This window comes from Bos mutus, chromosome 9, assembly GCF_027580195.1.
Source record: "Bos mutus isolate GX-2022 chromosome 9, NWIPB_WYAK_1.1, whole genome shotgun sequence".
NCBI lineage: Eukaryota > Metazoa > Chordata > Mammalia > Artiodactyla > Bovidae > Bos > Bos mutus.
In genome coordinates, this window is record NC_091625.1 from 41,623,029 (window position 1) to 41,644,728 (window position 21,700).

Below are 21,700 nucleotides of genomic sequence, written 5' to 3' on the forward strand. Positions count from 1 at the left end.
CATCAGGGGACTCTGGTCCCCAAGTCTGGACCCTGACTTACTGCAAGTGCCAAGAGAGGAGCTGTGAAGTATTTCCTAGCCCAAACCCCATCCCCCCATTCCCTCTGGTGTTAATTACTCAGCCACAGACACCAGTGCATGCTGGGGAGTTGACACATTTCATTCCCCAAGTACAGCGGCAGAGCACGCAACTCGCTCTGATGCTGGCACCGGATCAACACAGGAGGGAAGAAGGCAGGAGGCACCTATAAGCCCGTAACGTGGCATCGTTCAAAGCAAAAGAGGGCATCGACCTGCCCGCTTTCCTTCTTTGCAGAATGGGCCTGGGGCCCCTCGTGGCACTCTGTCCTGACACACCCCTGAGGTCGCAGAGCAAACAGCCTGAGCCTGGAAGTTCAACTGGCAGAGGCCAGGCCCAGGCTGAGAGGCGGCCCTCACGAAGGACAAACTGAGCAGAGAAGCCCCGACTCCACAGGATGGAAAGGCAACTTGTTCCTCTGTGGTAGAAGGCAAACAGTTTGTAAAATACCGTGAACACAGAAAGGAAATGCAATCACCCTTCTAAGAGGAACGCTAGGATCAGTATTCACGAGGAAGACCTTACAATTACAATTCATCACAAGGAAAGCAGCCTCTCTAAGGCCCCCGCCTTAAGATTTTTTAACCTCTCTCTGGTGGCTCGATGTTTACACATGTTTATCTGACACCATCTGGAAAAATGACTGACTGGAAAAATGAAAGGAGCACAGTAAATAACCGGATTTAACGATACTTGGTTTGGACACAAATTCCCTGCGTTTGAATGGTGCTCTCACTAGTCTTACATTCTTTAAAGTGAGATGCTTCAGTTAACTATGAGGTTTATGTGTTTGTGGATGGCCTTATGAGTCTAAAACCACATTAGATTAGGCAAAACTTCAGGAAGGAAAAGGAAGCCTACAGCTGAAGGGGATTACAGCCATCACTTTGCAGTTTCTAGGCAGTGGGCCAACTAACAATAAATAGGAAGACGCTGTCCTGTCCCATCCAGGACTTTCATTAACAGGGAGAAAATCTCCGCCCTCTCCCTCCCTGCCCAAGACTAAGTTTGAAATCAGGCTGTTGATGCAAAGAAAATGAAATAGGGAAACCAGATGATGAGGCCCCTTCTAAAAATATCTGTGGATGCTGTCATCTGGTCTCTGGTGAGAGTAAGTCCCTCTATAACCTTGGCATCTGTAGGGAAGACAAGTTTCTAACTAATTGTCACCACTAAATCACATGATGTTCTAAGAAAGGGCCACGCCTCCAAAAAACTGTACACAAAACATAACCCCCATCAACTTTAATCTGGGAATAAAACATAAACTGTTCCTGCTGCTGTCCTCCCACAACTAACTCCACTGTGACAAATCCGGATTTCTCAGCAGTGTTTTTATCTTCCTGGCAGAAAGAAGAACAGGGCCCCAATTCCAAATATGACAGGGAAGGAAAAAGAACCACAGGGACAAAACTCTCCCATCTGCAAATCCACGCAGGTTAGCCACGCTTTCCTGGCCAAAATTAAAAGATGCTTGGCGGAAAGTCTGCCTGAAACACAAAATTATAGTGAAATACCACTTTCTTTACTCTTTAAACATAAAGATAATTTAAGCCAAACTTGCAACCCCTGAGGCGAGTGAGGGACTACATGTAGAACATTTAGGATGGAAAAGAAATGAATCCATGTTTGCTCAATGACAGGGAAACTTCAGGTGGATTTCAGCGAACAGGTGTGGGTTTCAGAGAATGAATGCTTCTATGCTATGCTATGCTAAGTCACTTCAGTCGTGTCCGACTCTGTGTGACCCCATAGACGGCAGCCACCAGGCTCCCCCGTCCCTGGGATTCTCCAGGCAAGAACACTGGAGTGGGTTGCCATTTCCTTCTCCAATGCATGAAAGTGAAAAGTGAAAGCGAAGTTGCTCAGTCATGTCCGACTCTTAGCGACCCCATGGACTGCAGCCTTCCAGGCTCCTCCATCCATGGGATTTTCCAGGCAAGAGTACTGGAGTGGGGTGCCATTGCCTTCTCCGATGAATGCTTCTATCTGAGAGCAAAGAAACGCCTGCTGGCCACCATCTCTGCTTCCCCCCAAGGAGGGTCTGAGGGACACCCAATCTATCACAGGCCACAACCATATGACAGCATCCAAGGCTTCTGATGGTATCACCCCAGGAGAAACAGCAGGGCTTGGTAAGGTGGCCATGTCCGATGTTGGAGAGTAGAAATGTCAGCAAGTCCTGTGGAGCTCATCTTTAAGGCCCAACTACGAAGCAGCTCAAGAAAACACCTAATGGTGTTGAAGCATAGCACTCTGGCTTAATTTGGTAATTTCTTAGTCTCTTCTGGGTTGGAAGAGGGCAGCGCATGAAAACCAACGTGGTGTTCAGGGACCACAGAGGCCTGGCTGATTAAAATGCAGCCCTCTGCCTGTGAGGCTGGCTGAAGAGAACCACCCTCCACAGCTGCCTGAGAAGGGGAATTATAGGAGGTGCAGCGCTATAAAAACCGTTTGGCAAATGCTATCAACTTGCCATTTTAGACACTGAATAGTTTATGAGGGAAAAGAAAACAGGTATGGAAATTCTGGCCAAATCTATACTCAGTTGAGGAGCCTCCCTAAAGGAAAATCGGGTTTCCAGAAAGGGCAGCCCATATAATACTCCAAAGCTGTGGCTGGCAGAGACCTAGGGGGTTTGGCTCTGCTGACCTCATTCCAGCTTTGCCACCTGATCCGATGCGCCAGGGTCAGTGCCTTGCCTGGCCTGCTCTCCCGATCCAAACATCCAGACAGATCCTCTAGCCCCACCCGCCCCAGGCTGTCCTCTGCTTAACTCCTAAGCCACACCTGGCACCGCATCATATAGTGCCCGGAATGGTTACTTTTTCACACATATTGAATTCCCAGTATACTGAGAGCAGAGCAAAGCCTTCAAATCAAACCACTTACGGACCATCTCATTATCTCAAGAGCACTGTCTTAGACGTGGTATTCACCCACGAGAAGTGTACATTCCAGCAGGGACACATTTTCTTGATGTCCCAAGCAGCCTGCAAAGCTGAAACAGAGGAGAGGCGCACAATAATTGCTGGCTGAATAAGTGAACGAACGTCCTCCTGAAACAGCCCTCTCTTCCCTCTGCCAGTTGAAACACTTATCGCTCTTTTAAGCCTTACAGCTTCCATGAAGCATTTCAAACCTACACCTGCTAAAAGTAAATCTCTGCTGAATCCAAGCAGAACCTACTGCTTGTGGACAAGACCTAGAACCTTAGATTAAGTTTCTAAAACTCACATTTCTTGCAAGATGAAACTTCCTAAGGATCAATACAAGGCACAGTTTTAACATCCAAATAATTTAATTTTTATAATAGTAAAATTTTAAATAGTAAGCATTTAATAAAGAATTTACCTTCTCCCATCCTACTACACCCACTCTTAAGTCCAGCTCCCTGAATTAAGAGTCATGCTACTCTAGCTCTCAAATTGCTGTCACAGCTAAAGATATTCACCATTTAGAAACAAAAGGGAACTGTAGTCCAGGAGGAAATCTTAGACCCATAAACCATGACCTGAACATCACACTGTTTATGTTTGCTGGGCAAACAGGAGTCACCCATCCTGTGTGACTCCTCACCGCATTCACTGGCCAGAGGGGTGGGGGGACAAGCGGCGGCATGCAGCTATCCTGCTGGGCTGGGATGCCGCACCTCCCTTGGGGCTGGAGGCAAGAGTAGCTGCGATGCTCCAGCCCAGCTAAGGTTTCAGCCACCGAGCACCGAACAGTAGGGTCTCCAAAGGCTTCTTTCCCTGCTTTAGCTATGCAGGATTTTGCAGACAATCTAAAATTTTCCAAAAGTGACTCTGAAACTGACCGAACAAAATCAGCTATTTTAGTTTCACAAATAGTCCAAACCCCTCATTCACCTGTAAGACATGACAAGGACATGCAGGTAACACAGATGGTGGCCAAGAAGCAGCACCCACGTCAGTTCAGCAGAGGAAGGAAGTGAAGGAGGAACCCAAAGGAGGGTCTCCAGGGTGGCTCCAAGATGGACAAGAGGCAAAGGCCCATCCGTCCTGAGGGCGCCAGTCTGGTGGGAGGACAGATCCAGGAGTCAGGTGGATCCACAAAGTGGGCGGCCTGGGTGGTCCTCCTCTCCCCTGACCAGCACTGCAGTGGTACGTGCCGGGAGCTGCCCACCTTGGTGCCCCACCCCAAATAGCAGGACAGCCTGAGATGACCAGGGCCAGTGGGAGTGCATTCTGGCCACAGGGCCACCACCACTAGTGGACACCTCCTAACAGATCTGTCAGTCACACCATGTTTTCTGATTACAGGGCTCCACTGCTTCCCAATCATTACTGAACATACAATTGACTAATGGAAGTTACAATTAATTACAGTGGCATGTACACAAGTAGAGGCCCAGTGGAAATTCGAAGTTCAACCTCAGAACTTCTGGCCTCTTCGTGGTCATTAATTTCCATTAAGGAGTCAAACTGAACACTCTACACAGACATGAATACTTAAAAAATGTCACAGTCCAGGCTAGTTTCATCAGAGAGAAAGAGAGGAGAGACGAAAGGGGAGCGGAAAAGAGGGGAGAGGAAAAGAGGGAAGGGGAGGGAAGGAGATGGACACAGAGAGAGAACAGACTGTGGATCAAACCAGGACTTTGCAGTTCAAAGTTTTACCCTTAGAAACACTGGAATTAGGCTCTGAGGGCTTCATGACTAAGTATTTCTCATCCTTTAATAAATGAATATCATAGATTTTAGCAAGAAAAGAGGTTGTTTAAAAAAATCAGAAATCTAGAATTAGAGTAGGGTTCACATTTGTTACTGGGAAGAGAACAAAACACCTGCAGCCTCATGGCAGCAGCCCTCCCAGCGGAGTGCTTCGGCTCTGGGCTTGGTCCTGCTTCTCTGGGAAGAAAGCTCCTGGAGGAGAACAGCCCGATTTCTCTGGGTTTTCACTGACCTTAGATTTGGGAGATCTTAATGACACATCTGACCATATTTCCTGAACCCCAAAATGGGTCACGTTAGCCAGAATGGGGGTAAATCCCTAGCTCTTGGGAAGGTGGGGTCCACGGCCAGGCCCCTGACAGCATCATGCCGTTTATTGTGTGGTGATCTTTCTGCTTCCAAGAAGTCCTAGGAGAGCTGGACCAGCTCTTCATTTCTCTATGTGGCTGAGGTGGCCCGGCATGGAGGGGAAAGGTCAGATTTCCAGGCTCCCACCTGACAGGAAGGGGCTCCACTCCGAGGAAGCGGGGAATGGGAGGGTGAGGCTCTCCCTCAGCACAGAGTAGGTATGACAGGCCCCCTAAGGAAAGAAAGCAGAAGCCAGACAGCTAGGATTTCTCAGTCCTTTAAAGATGCTAATGGAACACTTTGGGTACCATGTACAAAACTTCCCTAATCTACCGATGGCAGGAGGTCCTTCCTAGTGAAAAAAATAGCCTTTGTCAGGGACCCCTAAATTGGCAAGTAGGACTTCTAGGGGACATCAAAGGTTTCATACAACAGCAAATTGCTGTACCTTTTTAATGAAAAGAAACCTGATCGATTCTATTTTACCGAGGAAAGTAACTGCTCTTTGTGCCAACAGTGTTAAGACTGGCTTGGGAGTTTCCTTAATTTTGCATTAACCTCTGGAGCCATTTTAAGTAACAATAAACATCAAGGAACTTTTAAAAATGTTGCCAAAGGATATTAGGTCATCTCACAGGTAGTCCTTTCAAGAGCGTCTGTGGAGTAGGTTTCCACTTTAGCCCCATTTCACAGACAAGCAAACAGAGAAATGGAGTGACTTGACTCAATGACACATAGCCATGAAAAAGACAGCCTTCTGCTACAGATTCATAGGTTCTCTGTTGTACCACACAGACATTATTTAACATGGGATGGGCTGCAGGGAAGGCTTTTTAAATCTGCAGGTCTCTTCAGAGCAGAGCCCTAGGGACAGTGAGCTTGGAGCGAGTGGCTGGCTCACATCCAACTGTGATGATGAACCAATTCTAGAAAACAAACATAAAAGCAAGTATCCTGCAGAGCTTTCAACAGGAACCAGGATCTGGATTTAGTCTGAACTCTGCCCGATCAGCATGGAGCCTATGTTTTTATCCCCCAGCCAAAGACAGGTGAAATAGACCATATGATAACAGAACAGGACATCTGAAAGCAGGACTGTCCCAGAAAACCAAACATGCAAGGTTGCGACTGCCCAACGGGGCCTTCGCTCCAGTCTCGCATGAAAAGCAGTCTTCCTCCATGACAATGGTCACCGACACCACTGCCCCACATCCCCAGCCAGGGACGTGCCTTGAGGGGAGACCCTACTTCCCCTTCCCCTCTCCACAGTGCCTGGAGTACTGCAGGTACTCTATGAATGAATCCTGTCTAATGAACAGACTGGAGCACCTCCACCAACATGTAGCCTACCCTTTCGCCAGGCAGATAGCTCATTCAAGAGCAGAACCCACTCTGGCTGAGAAAAGCTTGGTATGTGACAGGGTCGAAAAAAAAGCTCCAGTAAGAATCAAGAGGGAAAAAAAGCTAAGAAACAACTATGGCTGATTCATGTTGATGTTTGACAGAAAACAACAAAATTCTGTAAAGCAATTATCCTTCAATTAAAAAATAAATACATTAAAAAAAAAAAAAAGGGCAAAGAATCCCCAGTTCTCAGGTGGTTGCTGACCTCTTTCAGGATTTCTTTAGGGGTTTCCTTAGGACGCTGGTCCTATGGTTTCTAGAATAAGGATTTAATTAAAGACGTCGAAAAAACCCGGAGAAGGCAATGGCACCCCACTCCAGTACTCTTGCCTGGAAAATCCCATCAGTTACTTGAGGAGCCTGGTGGGCTGTAGTTCATGGGGTCGCTAAGAGTTGGACATGACTGAGTGACTTCACTTTCACTTTTCACTTTCCTGCATTGGAGAAGGAAATGGCAACCCACTCCAGTGTTCTTGCCTGGAGAATCCCAGGGACGGGGGAGCCTGGTGGGCTGCTGTCTATGGGATCGCACAGAGTAGGACATGACTTAAGTGACTTAGTAGTAGTCGAAAAAACTTAGGAAACGATGAAATCTGATCCTAGAAAGTTTATAAGATATATTAAACTTCTAAGGCTCTGAGAAGTCCTACAGGAAACAACCCTATTTCATTTTATTTCACACGGCAGTCCTCAAACATTTGGTCACAGGATCTATTTTCTGCTTAATAACCATGAATATCCTGAGGATCTAGTGTTCTGTGAAACATTTTGAGAAACACCAATCCATGGGACCTCTAAATACCTGCAGTGTCCTGAGTTCACAATACAATGTTTTAATTCATTTTAGTTTTTAAAATTTTAAATTTCAAAACAATATGGAAGATGGAGGAGGCAGTACTTTCAAATCAAATGAACACACCAACAAAACCAGGGTGAAGCGGGTCAAGTCTCTTACAAGGTGGGGAATCTCCATCTTGGAATGAAAATCCAGCGTTAAGACCTGCATCCCCCAAGTCAAGAGGAGAAAGCAGTGTCGGCAAGCATCCTACCAGCCCCGGGCCCAGGCGGACCTCCGACAGGCCAATCTCTCTGGCTACGGCACAGAGGCGGGTCCCAACCGACCGCCCCACCACCCCCATCTCTATACAGAAAAGTACGTCTCTGAGAAGCAGGCCCCTGGGGGAAGACTCCACTCATAGGAAACAATATTTATAAGAAGTTGAATACTGAGCATTATGAACACTCTGAAAAGAAGCACTTAATGGGAACTTAAGAGTGTACAAGAAGTTCCAGGAGTAATTCTGGTGATTTTTACTCCACTTCTTTAGCTTCCGCACAAGCTCTGTGGCCAGAAGACACCTTCCAAAGGCCATATATACATGCTACGGCTTGAAGGGCCAGGGTCACTCAGGCTCTGTCCCATGCTTAGCAGGCTGGTCAGAGGTGAGCAAAGCTGTGCTGAAAACCCAACAGGCCCAGGAAGAGCAGCCTTAGCGCTGGTGTCACTGCTTTCCAGGGAGAAGGGTATGTGCAAGGAGTATACCAGCCTCTGCACAGAAAACCTCTTTCCAGGGCTCTGACAATTTTCTTTCCCTGTTGTCAACATTAGAAAGATCCAGACAGCCATTCTCTCCATGAATGACAGTTCAGACTTCGGGTGTTATAAAAAAGTAAGAATAAAGATCCTTGCAGAGGCATAATTCTTGAGGCTGGCACACCATAACCAAAGACTAGACAACAGTTCACAAGTGTAAGTAACAGGGCATGTTTTCCATGTAATACACACCACGTGTTGCATTCCCTAATGGGAATATCTATGGCAAGAAAAAATGTCACATAAGTAGCCCTGTAATATTGCCTGTATTTGGTTAGAATTAGTCCTACATGAATATTTAAAGATATAATGGAATTGCAGCACTTAAACATTAGTCCAACAAGTATCAAAGACTTGCTCCTTCAGAGAAGTAGCCTAAATTTAAATTCTAAATGACCTCCAACACTGGAGCCTGCTGTTTCTACACTGTTATACCACTGTTTCTTTATAGTTCTATATCACTTACCCTTTACTGGGGCCACTTCATGGACAGAATGTTAGGTTTCAGGTTCAAAATTATACATCCTCTGTACCCTTAACATTCTATGATTCTGCTAAAAAATACAACTAGTGAGCATAAGAAAAAAGACGCAGACTCACACATACAGAGAATTAGTGGTTATCAGTGGGGAGAAGAAAGCAGGTAGGGGCCAGATAGAGGTAGGGGATTTAGAGGTACAAACTACCAGGTATAAAATAAGCTACAAGGACGTTCCGTACAACACGGTGAATACAGTCAGTATTTTATAATAACCATACATGGAGTATAACCTTTAAAAACCATGAATCATTATATTGTACACCTGTTATATAATACTGTACAGCAACTAAACTTCAATTAAAAAAACAATCTTATTAGTTAAACAAACAAAAAACAGCTCTCTGATTCTGTCCTCTTTTGACAGATGAGAAAGCTGCTATTCTAAGAGTCATCTGTGATGTGGCCAGTTGGCAGAGACAGGAAGAGAACTCTCTCTCTCTTCTCCACATGTGCTCTTCCTGGTTAGTATTTTCCAGTCCTTATCATTAAGTCCATTCTGAAGGAGATCAGCCCTGGGATTTCTTTGGAAGGAATGATGCTAAAGCTGAAACTCCAGTACTTTGGCCACCTCATGCGAAGAGTTGACTCATTGGAAAAGACTCTGATGCTGGGAGGGATTGGGGGCAGGAGGAGAAGGGGACGACAGAGGATGAGATGGCTGGATGGCATCACTGACTCGATGGATGTGAGTTTGAGTGAACTCCGGGAGTTGGTGATGGACAGGGAGGCCTGGCATGCTGCAATTCATGGGGTCGCAAAGAGCTGGACACAACTGAGCGACTGATCTGATCTGGTCATTAAGTTGTTTAAAATGCAACTAAATATGAGGCTGCTCCCTAATGGGGTCTCCAAATGCCAAAAGATGTAGATGAACAAAAGAGCATGTGAATTTAGGCATCTTTTGACATCAAAACTACAGTGAAACTGAAGCTGCTTTCCTGTTGAGAAGAGACACATGACAGTCTCAGGAGAGCTTACTGGAAGCTTAGCCTTGCAGCCAGCAAACTCGCTCACAGACATGCCAGCTGCCAGCCTGTAAGTATGTGCACCAAGCTCCACCAATGCCTAAGAGAAGAAAGTGTCCTTCACACCCCAGTAGCTGGCACTCATAAAAAAGGTACAATTATTTTTTCCTTTTCCAGATAGATCCCTAGGTCAAAGGATTTCACACATGGTCTAAACTGAATTTGTGTGAAACACCCAGCCCTCCAGAGAAGCATCTCACCACAGTTCTCAAGCAAGACTGTCTGTCAGCCAGACAGGCCTGCTCAATTAACTCCACAACCAGACAGCACCCACTCGGGCTCAGGTGACCTTCAGCTACCAAGGCAGGGAGAGCGTCCAGAGAAATACCACGACTACTGGCTTAAAAAAAAAGTCAAACCAAGAAAGTCATCATAGAACAAGTCTTGGGAAGCTGGGGGTGCTTAATTTTGGAAAAGTGGGTTCTCAGATTATACTGAGGCCTGTTTTGTGAATTTAAGAGCATCTTCAATAAAGTGACAGCAACAAGTTAAATGTAAAAGCAAAGCATACATGTCAGGCCACACGTGACCCTGGCTGTTTAGAGGAGCAAATCATTCCAAAGCAAGATGGAAACTCTAAAGCCCTGAAACCAGACGCTCATAGCCCCTCACTGTCTTCCGTATGTTTCTTCTCTTGCTCTGGTCATACTGAGCTGGTTTACTTTCAGGAAAATTTACTTTCAGGTGACTAGTTTTTTTTACTGAAGAAGCTATATTCTCAAAAAAACTTCCCCCAAAATGTTTTGAGAAAAAGATGACTAATGGCCCTAAGATTCTAATATAATCATAATAAAATGTGTAATCTTAAAAGTAGTTATCGAAATAAGAATGCTTTAAATATATTTTTAAAACCTAAGTATTTAAATCTCCCTTAAAATATTTTTATATAATCTTTCAGAATTACACACATGCGCGTGCACACACACACACACACACACACACATACACACACAAGGAAAGGTCTGCTATTCAACCAAAAGGAAAACATACACTTGAAATATCAGGAAAAAATTGCTACCACATTTTCTTCTCATGCTCTTCTCAGTGATCTAGAAAGTAGACTTCTTACAACCAAACCAAAATTAAAACCTACTTGAGTCTTGAGAAGCCACAATCACATTCCTCTTCTTAAAGGAAGACAAACTATCCTTCTAAAAGCCAAATATCTAAATTTCTCAAGGCGAGTCTTCACCAGTCTGAGTTCTGGCAGCATGAAAGTGTGTCAGCCTACTTAGCTCTGTTGCAGTCTTTTACCATCTCAAGGGCTATTAAGTGACTGGAAACAGATGTCTGAGTGCCATTAGGGGCCTGCTTCTGCCTGGGAAAGTGGAGAAGTTGAGCATCACAACACTCTCGACATTCCCCTTTCCACAACTACCCATGAGCTGGATGAGCTCACCATAGGAGGCTCCTGTGATTCCTGCACCAGGGCAGAGGGTTAAACAAGGCTCAGTTTTTATGGCTTTGAATCTCATTTCTCTTTCACACCACTTAAAAAGTGTTAGTAGCTTGCTGATAGTACAAAAAAAAAAAAAAAAAAGGAACTGAGACACAGAACAGAGCCCCTAAACATGGGAGCATCTGGGGGTGTAAACCTGTTACAGCAGAAGACCCCAGGGCTCTTTCTACTACTTGAAGAGGAGAGTTTAGGGGCAAGCTTGTGTATTACCTGCTACTCTGGCTCCAGTTCAGAGTGCTTCCCATTTTTATTATCTAGCCATGATGATGATAAGAACGATGATGGTTCCAGCCATTCCAGAAACAGAGATTCTGGGTTCAGCTGTGTGACCTTGGGCAGACCACTTAACCTCTCTGGGCTTCCTGCTTACTCATCAGTTAGTGTGTGTACCTAGATACACTGAACATAGCCCACTGCAGATTGCAAAGCACTTTCACACCCTTCAGTGTATCAGATTCTAGCAGTAACCCCATGAAGTAACAGGGGCTGTTATCCTCATTTTATAAAACTGGAAACTGAAGCTCAGAGGCTAAGTGATACACTCTAGATGGCAGCCAGAAAGCAAAAGAAGTGGAACTGAGCCCTTGACTTCTGATTCTAATCAAATGCTTTTCTTGCCACATCATGTTGTTGTCTTTTTGGTTCCAAGAGAATTAAAATGCCATAACTTAAAAAAAAAAATCTGTCACCATTCACAAATCATGTCACTATTTGGAACCTGACATCATTTATACATTGGGAAAAAGAAGCACATGAGTAATGCTCCCTCACATAAGAGCTTCTGTTTTCAATTTAATTCTTTTGCTTTTTAAAATTGCTTAGATGCTGAGTGCTAATAAAGATGCTTAGTACTACTAGTGAAAAATTGAACAGATGTTGTTTCTGGTGGAAAGAGTCTAGAAAACATAGCCTACAGTGAAATTAGAAGCACCTAAACATTGTTTCTTTGTTGGAATAAAAGACATAGAAACCATCGAAGATGGACCACGGCAGTGCTGGACCAGACGGTCTAAGAAAGTCCTCTGGCAGGGCCCTGAACCATGGCGTTTGTGTGGCCTAGGGTTCCTTTCCTCCCTGCCCTCCTATCCTCATCCATCCATCCAGTAGCGGGGTCTGCGTCACAGGTCAGCAAGGGTGACCGGATACAAAGAAAAATGAAACCTCTGAATGTGTGTGTTGGTTCTACTGGCGGTAAAAGTCCTGAGCTGTCAGCAAACTGTGGAAAGGGCACCTGACAGCCCTATTTGTTATGCAGGTACAACTCGGAATGAAGTGGTTGGGAGCCAGGTTACTGCACCATGTGAATAAAGCCAGCATCCCCCACCACCCGCTCTGTTAATACTATGCACTGACCTGCTCTGCCCACTTCCCCTTTCCTCAGTGAGCCTTCAGCCTGGCACCCAGCTCTGAGATGAGGCCTGCTTAGCACCAGTGAAGCTCCCCACGTTCAAACCAACAACGTTCTGTGTGGAGATGAGGGAATCAAAGTTAAAATCCAACCCATCAGCATCCATGAGTTCGCTACGGATAATGGACTCCATGTCACATTCCAAGCTCCCATTGAACATGTCCAGGTCCAAGTCGCTGGGGAACTTCTCGTGACCCATGACTGGAAGGTTCGCACTGGTTGAGTACAAGGAGGAGCCTGAGAGAGAGTCCGAGAGGGTTTGCATAGACTGGCTGACGGGAGACTGTTGCTGGTGTTTGGCTGACCCGAGGCTGCTGGAGTCGCTCAAGCCCATGTTGCTGACGGAATTCGACAAGGCACGGCTGCCACCGAGAGCGCCCTGGGTTTGGTGCTGGTGGTGGAGCAAGTTCTGATTGACCAAACTCCCCTGGTTAGGCTGGGCGGCAAAGGACATCATTGGGTCACTGCGAAGCATCACGTTCCGGCGGGAGTTCTGGGCGGACACAGCGGTGCTGGCCTGAGACATCAACGGGTCCGACTGGGTCATCATGACATCGCTGTGGCTGAGTGAGTCCGACGTGAGCAGGTCCTGGAGTGTCTGGTTGCCGTAGTGGGACATGGAAGAGAAGGTGGCTGGCTTGTTCTCCTGGATGGTCTGCATGGGAGACTGGCGCAGGGAGTTCAGAGACGAGGGACCAAATACCGCGCTGCTGAAGGAGCTGGTGGGGGAGCCCAGGCCGGAGCCCTTGGTGGTGTACGGGAAGCTGGAGCTGCGCTGCATGAGCCCTCCCGGGGGCGATGGCTGGGATGCAGGGAGCGCGATATTGTCCAGCAGGTCGTCCATGAGGTTGTCGGCCAGCCCGTCGTTCAGATTCATGGTGCCCGCCATGTCGGTCAGCCGGGGCAGCTCCACAGTGCACGGCTTGCTGACGGAGGGCGACAGGCTGGCCGAGCTGCTATAGAGCATGGGGGACAGTGGTGCATCATCGTCCTGGACGTCGTCCAGCTCCGTGCTCGCCAGGATGGGGGACAGGCGGCCGCTGACTGTGCTGGCGTTGGAATTGGTGCGCGAGCGGAAGTCGGTCCACGCGTCCAGCTCATCGCTGCTGCGGGATGTGGGGCTGCCGGGCCACTTGGAGAGCTGGGAGGGACTGTCATCTGCTGACTCGGGGGCGGTCTGCAGGGCTGCCTTCTTCTTGGCTGCACGGCCGCGGCTCTTGGTGTACTTGTTGCTGTTGTCCATGGAGACGGCCCGCCGCCGGGGCGCCTTGCCACTCTTCCCGCCGTCAGGGTTGATGATCCACCAGGAGCTCTTGCCGGTTCCCTCATTCTGGACCCGCATGAACCGGCTGTGCAGTGACAGGTTGTGCCGGATAGAGTTCTGCAGAGAGAGAAGGGACAATGCAGATGAGCCGCAATGGTCCAACTGAGCACCCAGGAGAAACAGTTACTAATCCGACGCAATTTTTAAAGCAGCCTCAATTTCAGAGGCTTTAAAAATAAGGCATTTGCATGAGTCTCCTTGGCTTGGGATTAAATGACAATACTGTAGATGGCATTTTCATAGTCAGGGTGTGGGAGATGGTTTCATATTCAGGAGATGCGGGGGACTGTAGGACTTCACTGACATTGTTTTTCTTAAATCCCCAGGTTTCGTTGTCCTTTCTGTAATTGTACTTCCTTTACTGAAGTTTGCACTTACAATGTATTACCACATCATCTCCCCCTGCATTGTGCAACAAACTTCCCTGGCTCTCTAAGGGTGATTCATCACCTACATGGCTATTTTATTCCATTTTGGCCCCTTGCTCCTCTAGTACAGAGGCAGCAGCTACCTTTTCTGAGCCACTTCTATTCAGAACTGGTGTGAATTTTTACCTATCTTTTCTCTGACTCCATCTCCTCCTGCCACAATTTCACACCTGTCTCACAGGCATAAGAAAAAATGGCAGAGTAAGATTTGCTGAGTTGACAGAAGAAGTAAGGCAAGTCTCCCATTCAGAAAAATTCCAGCTAATTTATGCAGACACTCCCTCCTCAAGGCAATGTGATCTGAGCACAGTAACTTCCTTCCAAAGAGCACAGTATGGAAAGGGGAGGTGGAGGAGAGTAACTTTACAGTGAAGAAACGTGACAGCTCAGCCCGGTGATCAAGGTCAACATCAAAGGGCAAAGTCAGATTGATAATGTGCACTCAAACCAACGTGATGAAAACGGCACCCTCCCCTGTGGCCTTCCTTCCAAAACCTATCACCTCATTCTAATCGTGAGAAAAAGAGCAGACAAGTCCCAAATAAGGAACAGTTAAAAATGCTTGTCCAGTTCTCCTCAAAACTGTCAGACCCACAGGGAGCCTAAGAGAAACATGCTGACTAAACACACTGCAGAATCCTGGATGGGATGCTGGACAGAAAAAGCAAAGTACGAGGCAAAAACTAAGGAGATCGGAATAAAGCACAGACCTCAGTTAATACTAATAACGTATCAACATTGGTTTATCAGTTGGGACAAGTGTATCAAACTGATATTGGACATTAATAACAACAGGGGAGACTTGATGTGGATAGCCAACATCAAGAACTTTCTGGGCCAGTCTGGTAACTTCTCTGCAAATCTAAAACCATTCTACATTAAAAGGTTTATTCTTTAAAAAAGGAAAGATGCGGGCAAAATATCCTCAAAACCCTAACAACTGCTCCCATCTTACAAGAATCCTCCTCCTGATTTAGGGAAGCCCAGTTAACAGAGATGACCCTGATCCAGCCCCATCTCTCTCACCGACCAACCATGAGACCTGAGCAAATCATTTAGTCTATGTCCAACAACTTCAGTTCTCCATCTTCATTATAGTCATAGCATTTGAACCATCCCTCTCTGATAGGGATGACGTAAGGAGGATATATGATAATATACTTCAAAAGCCAGTCACGCTACTAAGTCAGGGTGTTCTTACTGCCATTATAAAACACAGAGTACATGATGGACAGAGTTCATTGCCTGGGGAGGTCTTCTATTCTGTAAAATACCTCGTGTGCTGTCAAAGAGAGAAGCTGATGATGGCATCTGCCACATCTGGAACAGCACCTGCAGGTCAGATGAGTTTTTATTTGCAAGTTAAAGACAAAAGATATTGCCTGCTGCTGTCTATTAAATGCAAACCATCCTAAAAGTTACCGTAGTTTAAAAAAAAACTGGCAATCACCAACTGTATTTATGTAGAAGATACAAATACATGTGTTCTACCAGAATGTTTTTAAAACACAGAAAGTCAGTGGGATTTCACCATACATAAATAACCCAAAATACTCAAGAGTGTTTCTGTGTATATGTTCCCATGCAAGGAAGTCCGACAGCTCTGGCTGGGCAATGAGCGTCACCAACCATGGGTCATAGCTCAGCATCTCTATGACAGGCGTAAAGACACGTTTGAGAGGACATGCTGAGTATCTGATGAGCCAAATGGTGCCCAGGAGACTATATATCCAGCTTCCCTTTCACTCTTATGGTTTTTTAAAGAATAATGGCATCTCTACTCATGGTTCAGAAATTACATTTCTTTAAAAAGTAAAACACTTTCTCCATAAAGATATGAAGCATGCTCTTAAAACTCACTCCACAGGGTTCAAAATGCAGGCAAGTGCACGGTGATTCTATTACTGAGTACCCAGGAGACTAGATATATGAACCACAAACTTAAACTCAAGCTTCTGATTAGGAAAAAAACAGGCTTCAGTTCCTGAAGCCCTGTGGGGGTGATGTGGACACTGATTGAACCGCCCCCCCCATGGCCAGCCCCCGCTGCTCCAGATTTCGGAAAGAGTTCATTCATACCAACACCCAGCAACAACAATGACCAGTCATAAATATCCAGTTATCCACCCTTTAAAAAGCATTTGTGGACAATTTTTTAAATGAATTTTTAGTTTCACCAATTCCAAACCAAGCAGAAAAGAAAATGTTAACCCTTTAGAGACCTCCAAAATGTCCTATATGGATAGTCATCTATTCTACAACTCTAACCCTAACAATGTATGTGTGTAATTTTTCAAAATTATAAGCTACCATTGGTTAGAATTTGGAGAGAGAAGCTAAGCTTCTGTAGGGCCTTGTGATAAAGGGGCTGGAACACCCTCACGGAGGACAGAACCAAGGACTGTCAGACCCGGGCCCTAATTGCCAGGATGACGAACGGAGCCTGACTGACTACAGGAGTCAGTTTCTGGGTCAGTGCTTTTAGATTCCTCATCTCTAATCTTCCTAACAAACCACAGAGTCGATGCCCTCATCATATATATGAAGCCTCAGACTGAGAGAGATTAAATAACTTAGAGAAGGTCACACAGCTTTAAACTGAAATTTGTTTTTCCAACTCCACTCCAATGCTTTCTCTCAACCTTTCCCGGATCTGTCACCAAATTATACAGAAGTCATCATTTAACTTCTCTGAGCTAACACCTAAAGAAAGACATTTAAGAAAGACGAAGGATACAAAGGCATAAACTTATGACTATAATTTTGTGAAATAATTAAGAGTAATAATTTAGTAGGTCTTTCCTAAAAATGTTTTTAAAACAAAGTCTTTACAAAGAGTAATCCTATAGCCTGCATTTGCATTTCTTTACTAAGGTGGCCATCATAGCATTCATCCTAAAGAGAGGGTAGTGGTTACCATACAAACCCATATAAGCTACACTTAGATTCTGAACCAAAACCCAATTTATTAAATGGATGATCAGCTTCAGTGTCAAACCTGAGTTCAACTCTTGCTTTAGAGGTTACTGATGACAGAATACATTCCCTAAGGCATATCACCTACGCGACACTCAGACAGGATTTTCCTCTAAGACAGTGCAAACAAAAACTATGTCACAATCATCCTCATGGTCCCCAGCCTTCCATTTATAAAATCCATAATCTGAAGCGGTAGGGGGACATTGACAAAGACCCATCAGTATGGTCCCCCTGGTCCATTTCCAGCTCAAATGCCCCTCACCCTAACAAGGTCAGATATCAGAAACGCAGTCTGCTTTTTTGCCTCACAGGTCATGATTCTAATCACCAGGTTCTCTAAGTTTTGGTGAAACAGGAAAAAGTAAACACAAATGCCAGAGAACGTATCAGAATTGCAGTGTTTCCCCAACACCTTCCCTGATAATGGAAATTAATGGTGATTTAATTTCTGTAAGATTTCAAACTGCCCCTCCCTCACCTCAAACCCAGGAATGAAGAAGTGGAATTTATAAAAAGAAACCAGCCAATTATAAAATCCTTTTATAAAGTGTAGTTTAAGTTCTCTGAAGACCTCTTCAGTCGGGGGCTCTAAATTAAATTTCCAATGTATTTTGTGCATGTTAAACTATAAAACTGCTGTTAAAAATATTCTATCCTTTTCCACTAATTCATCTATCATACCAAATAGTCTAAATTTGTAAGATATAACATTAGTTTGAGGGTTGGGAGCTGACAGAGAAGGAGGAACGGTTTGATAGGACTAGAGAGATTTTTCTAGTCACATCTGAATGCACATTTTGGAAAACACTGTGAGGTCCTTAAGGCTAAGGTGATAAGGTAACTATTACCAACCAGGACTCCCGCTGCTAGATCTCAGGCCATTCTGTCATCACATGTGTTTACTAGAGGAGCCAATAAATTACTATAACCCCAACCCAAAACCATGTGAATAGTTCTGGTTATTTAAATCCTCTACTAAAAATTTTGTCTTCCCTGGTAACTCAGACAGTAAGGAATCTGCCTGCAATGCAGGAGACCCAAGTTCAATGGGGAAGCCCCCTGGAGAAGGTAATGGCAGCCCACTCCGGTATTCTTGCCTGGAGAATTCCATGGACAGAGGAGCCTGGCAGGCTGCAGTCTATGGAGTCACAGACAGTTGGACACAACTGAGTGACTAACACACAACACAACTAAGAAATTCAGAGATTGATGAATTACAGTAAACGAAACATTTCTAGGAACAAACTTTTGTCAGGGACAAAAATGCCAGCGTTTCCCCACCAACCCCCAACCAGGGCCCAGAGATGTAGAAAACGCTGAAATCAACTGTAGCACAAGTTGTCTGAACACAGCAGAGATTAAGAATACCCTGTGATTCACTTTTTATGTCAATCTTCTCTTTTACAAAGCGATTTATACTGAAGCAAGGCCTACTCTGGGGCAGAAAAAAATAGGTATAGGTAATTAGTAGCAGAGCTGGCACAGCTGTCCCGAGTGACTGCAGCTGCCATTGGTGGCCTAGCCCTTCAAGGAGGGGTGCGCAGGTGTGTGGAGGAGGAAGGTGCTGACATTTCACAGTCACGCTGACTGGCCGTGTGGTCCAGAGCCTAAGGTTCCCTTGGCTTGGCCCTCCTTGAAGAAATCAGCATAAAGGTGATTATCCTCATCCGAATTTGGTCATTCTTGTTCTTGCTATAATGAAGACAGTGTTCTAATGCAAGACACATTTATCCTTAATGCTAAAGTGCACAGCCACTACATTTATGCCAACTGGCTGTGAAGATAGATGGACCCCAAACAGATTAGATTAGATCAGGTGTCACAGAGAAGCTGCCTGAAACAAGTAAGTATTCCAGCAATATTTACAAAGTGGGTAATTCACACATGCAATTTTTTAAGGTAGCCAACGGAGGCAGGTAGGCTTCGATGTCAGCCAGGTCGGAGCTAGAATAGTGGCCTAGGTGTGTGTCCTGTGACCCTGGACAATTGAGCCAACTTCAGTTGCCCCTTTTATAAAATGAGAATAAAACCACCCTCTCTAACTCTAGGATCTTTGGGACGATTAAATGAAAGTATGCATGCAAGTTACTCATCCAGTGCCAAGCACAAAAGCAGCTCTCAACTGTCAAGATTCCACACACGGAAGCAATGACATCACAAACGTTCACTTACTGTTTTCCGAGCATCATATGCTTTAAACCAGAAGGTGAGAGGGCGGCTCCTTCCAGGAAAATATTTCAAACTTGTAAAAGTATTTCAAAGTGCCGTGCTGCTCAGGAGTAGCTGGTAATTTCCCAACTGTTGCTACCCTGTGTCCGCTCCAACCCCTTCCAACCCATGTTTACCTTGTAAAGACTGTCCACTAACCCAGACACCAGCTGCATGTGCTTCCCCTGGAACACAGAGAGGGTTTTGTCTGGAAGCAACATGTGGTATCAATTTATCTTTCTCAGCAAGGGCAACAAGGAATCCACTGACTTTAAAAATAAAAAGGGAGTTGTGTAATTTAACTCTTAAAGGCCTCTACCTTTCTCAGTCACTCCCTTTTTTTGGTTATCTCAAAATGAGTTATGGCTGTCAACTCCCAAGCCAGACCCACTGATGCCCACCAAGCAGACTGCAGGCAGTGCCCTGGTCCTCGTGAGAGATTTCAGTGGGGATGATCTATAAAGGACTGCTTTTAAACCCAGTGCTCATCTACGCAGCACACAGGACCAGCATTTCAAGTAGGTCCCCTTGCTTTGACTTGTCACTGATAGTTCAGAATGAGACTGCCAAAGACCTGAATTCTAAAATATGTAACTGCTGAACAGTTGACAAAGGTCATGTGAAAAACCCAGTGGAGACCCAGTGAGCTGTGCGCCACAGCAGAACAGCGCAGAGACAGCTTCGGGAGAGATGCTGGCTTTGACTTTTGATGATAGGCTCTTTCAGAGGCAGTCCTCTGGATGATGCCCTGACTTCTCTTAGGTATCAGTTCTCCACCCTGGCTGCCTCTTCCAATCACCTGCGGAGGCTTTAAGCACTCAGTCGTAGAGACTGGTGTGAGTAAGGCTCAGGGAGGCACAGTTTGAAAGCTCCCCAGATTATCAGCTCAGAGCTGAGATGCCCTGGAATTTCCCCCTTACGTTTCTGCTGGCTGAGACTCTAAGCTAAAGATTCTCAGTCTCCCCAGGTCTGATGACACAGCACAGCAGATGTTCTTTAAGTCCAAGTTTCCACCATTTAGAAGATAAGGATGAGAATCAGGCTCACAGATTAATGTTGGGTTTATATGCAGAGAGTAAAACGGAGAGTTAGAGCAATCTATCAGATCACTGGAGTCCAGATAGCTTTTTTCCTAAAAAAAAAAAATAATAATAATAATAATAAGGTGGAGGGAGGAGTTGAGAGGGAAGGGTCCTTGACCTTGCACTGCCTTGTGGACGGTCATCCATCCTGCCCTGTGCCACTTCTCCACCAGGCATGGATAAGCATGGACAGAAAAGGGGCAAGAGGACTTTCCCAAAGGTAGGAACTGATACAGGCCACAGAAGGGATGGGCTGGGACTGTAATTGATCCTTATAATTCTCAGCGCTCTCCCTGAATTAGCAATGTAACCTCACATAATCCCTTTTTTATAAGAGACTGTCCTTCAAATGAAATGCCAAAGATAGACTGCATAAAAATAACCACTGAAAAGGCCGTACCCCAATCCTGAGATACTTATTAGCATCCATTGTTAAGAATACAGCAAAGTATTACTTAATGAACTCCCTTGAGATCCAAAGCACATGATTTTAAGCAGATCATCTCAAGAACGTTAATAACAACCACACAGTTTCTCCTTCCTCGACTGCAGGAAAGACTACGTCGCTGCACTTGGTGCAAAGACCCTGGACGGAGGGAGGTGGGGAGTGGACACTGCAAAGGGCCAAGGAGTGCTACCATCTGAGGGAGAAGGGTGAGGGCTGGGCCTTCTTATTAGACAGGAGACACTTAGCTGGCTTGCCTTCTTCTACTACATTTTATCGACTTTGGGGCTAATTTGTTCGAAAGCAAGTTCACAAAGTATGACAACATAAAACAGACTTGAATTCAGAGCCATTATTTCTGACTCTATGGAATACCAACTAGAACAGCCTTTCAGACACAGAAGAAAAATATTCACACAAAGGATTGCATAATCAACCCTGATGTGTGAGACAAGTTCCAGGCTAGTTCCACTCTTACGTGTGTCTAAAACACTAAAAGTTTAAGCCATTAAAGGACTTATTTTTAAAAGATAATGTTCTAAAATAAATATTGTTGGGAATTTGTCTGAAGGATTAAATTTCCAGGTAGAAACAATATTTCCATTAAATCTGCTGACAATCCTCTACCCATAGAGATCTCCCTGGAAAACTAACATTTGTTTCAAGTTTTCACGCAGTAAGC

At 45.3% G+C, this 21,700-nt stretch overlaps 1 protein-coding gene across 3 annotated transcripts in view; it reads right to left on the reverse strand.

Annotated features, from left to right (window-relative positions):
- Nucleotides 1-21,700, reverse strand: part of FOXO3 (forkhead box O3) — a 117,875-nt gene that overhangs the window by 6,464 nt on the left and 89,711 nt on the right. Inside the window, exons 1-2 of one of the 3 annotated variants that reach the window (XM_005909169.3) lie at nucleotides 19,456-20,311; nucleotides 12,498-13,933 (exon numbers count right to left, since the gene is read on the reverse strand). The exons of 1 other annotated variant lie outside the window; for it this stretch is intronic. In XM_005909169.3, coding sequence (XP_005909231.1) covers nucleotides 12,533-13,894 — 1,362 coding nt within the window. In that variant the 5' untranslated portion in view covers nucleotides 13,895-13,933; nucleotides 19,456-20,311 and the 3' untranslated portion in view covers nucleotides 12,498-12,532. Of the gene's footprint in view, nucleotides 1-12,497; nucleotides 13,934-19,455; nucleotides 20,312-21,700 lie in introns of those variants that run through there. One more of the 3 variants, XM_005909167.3, reaches the window with a different exon arrangement.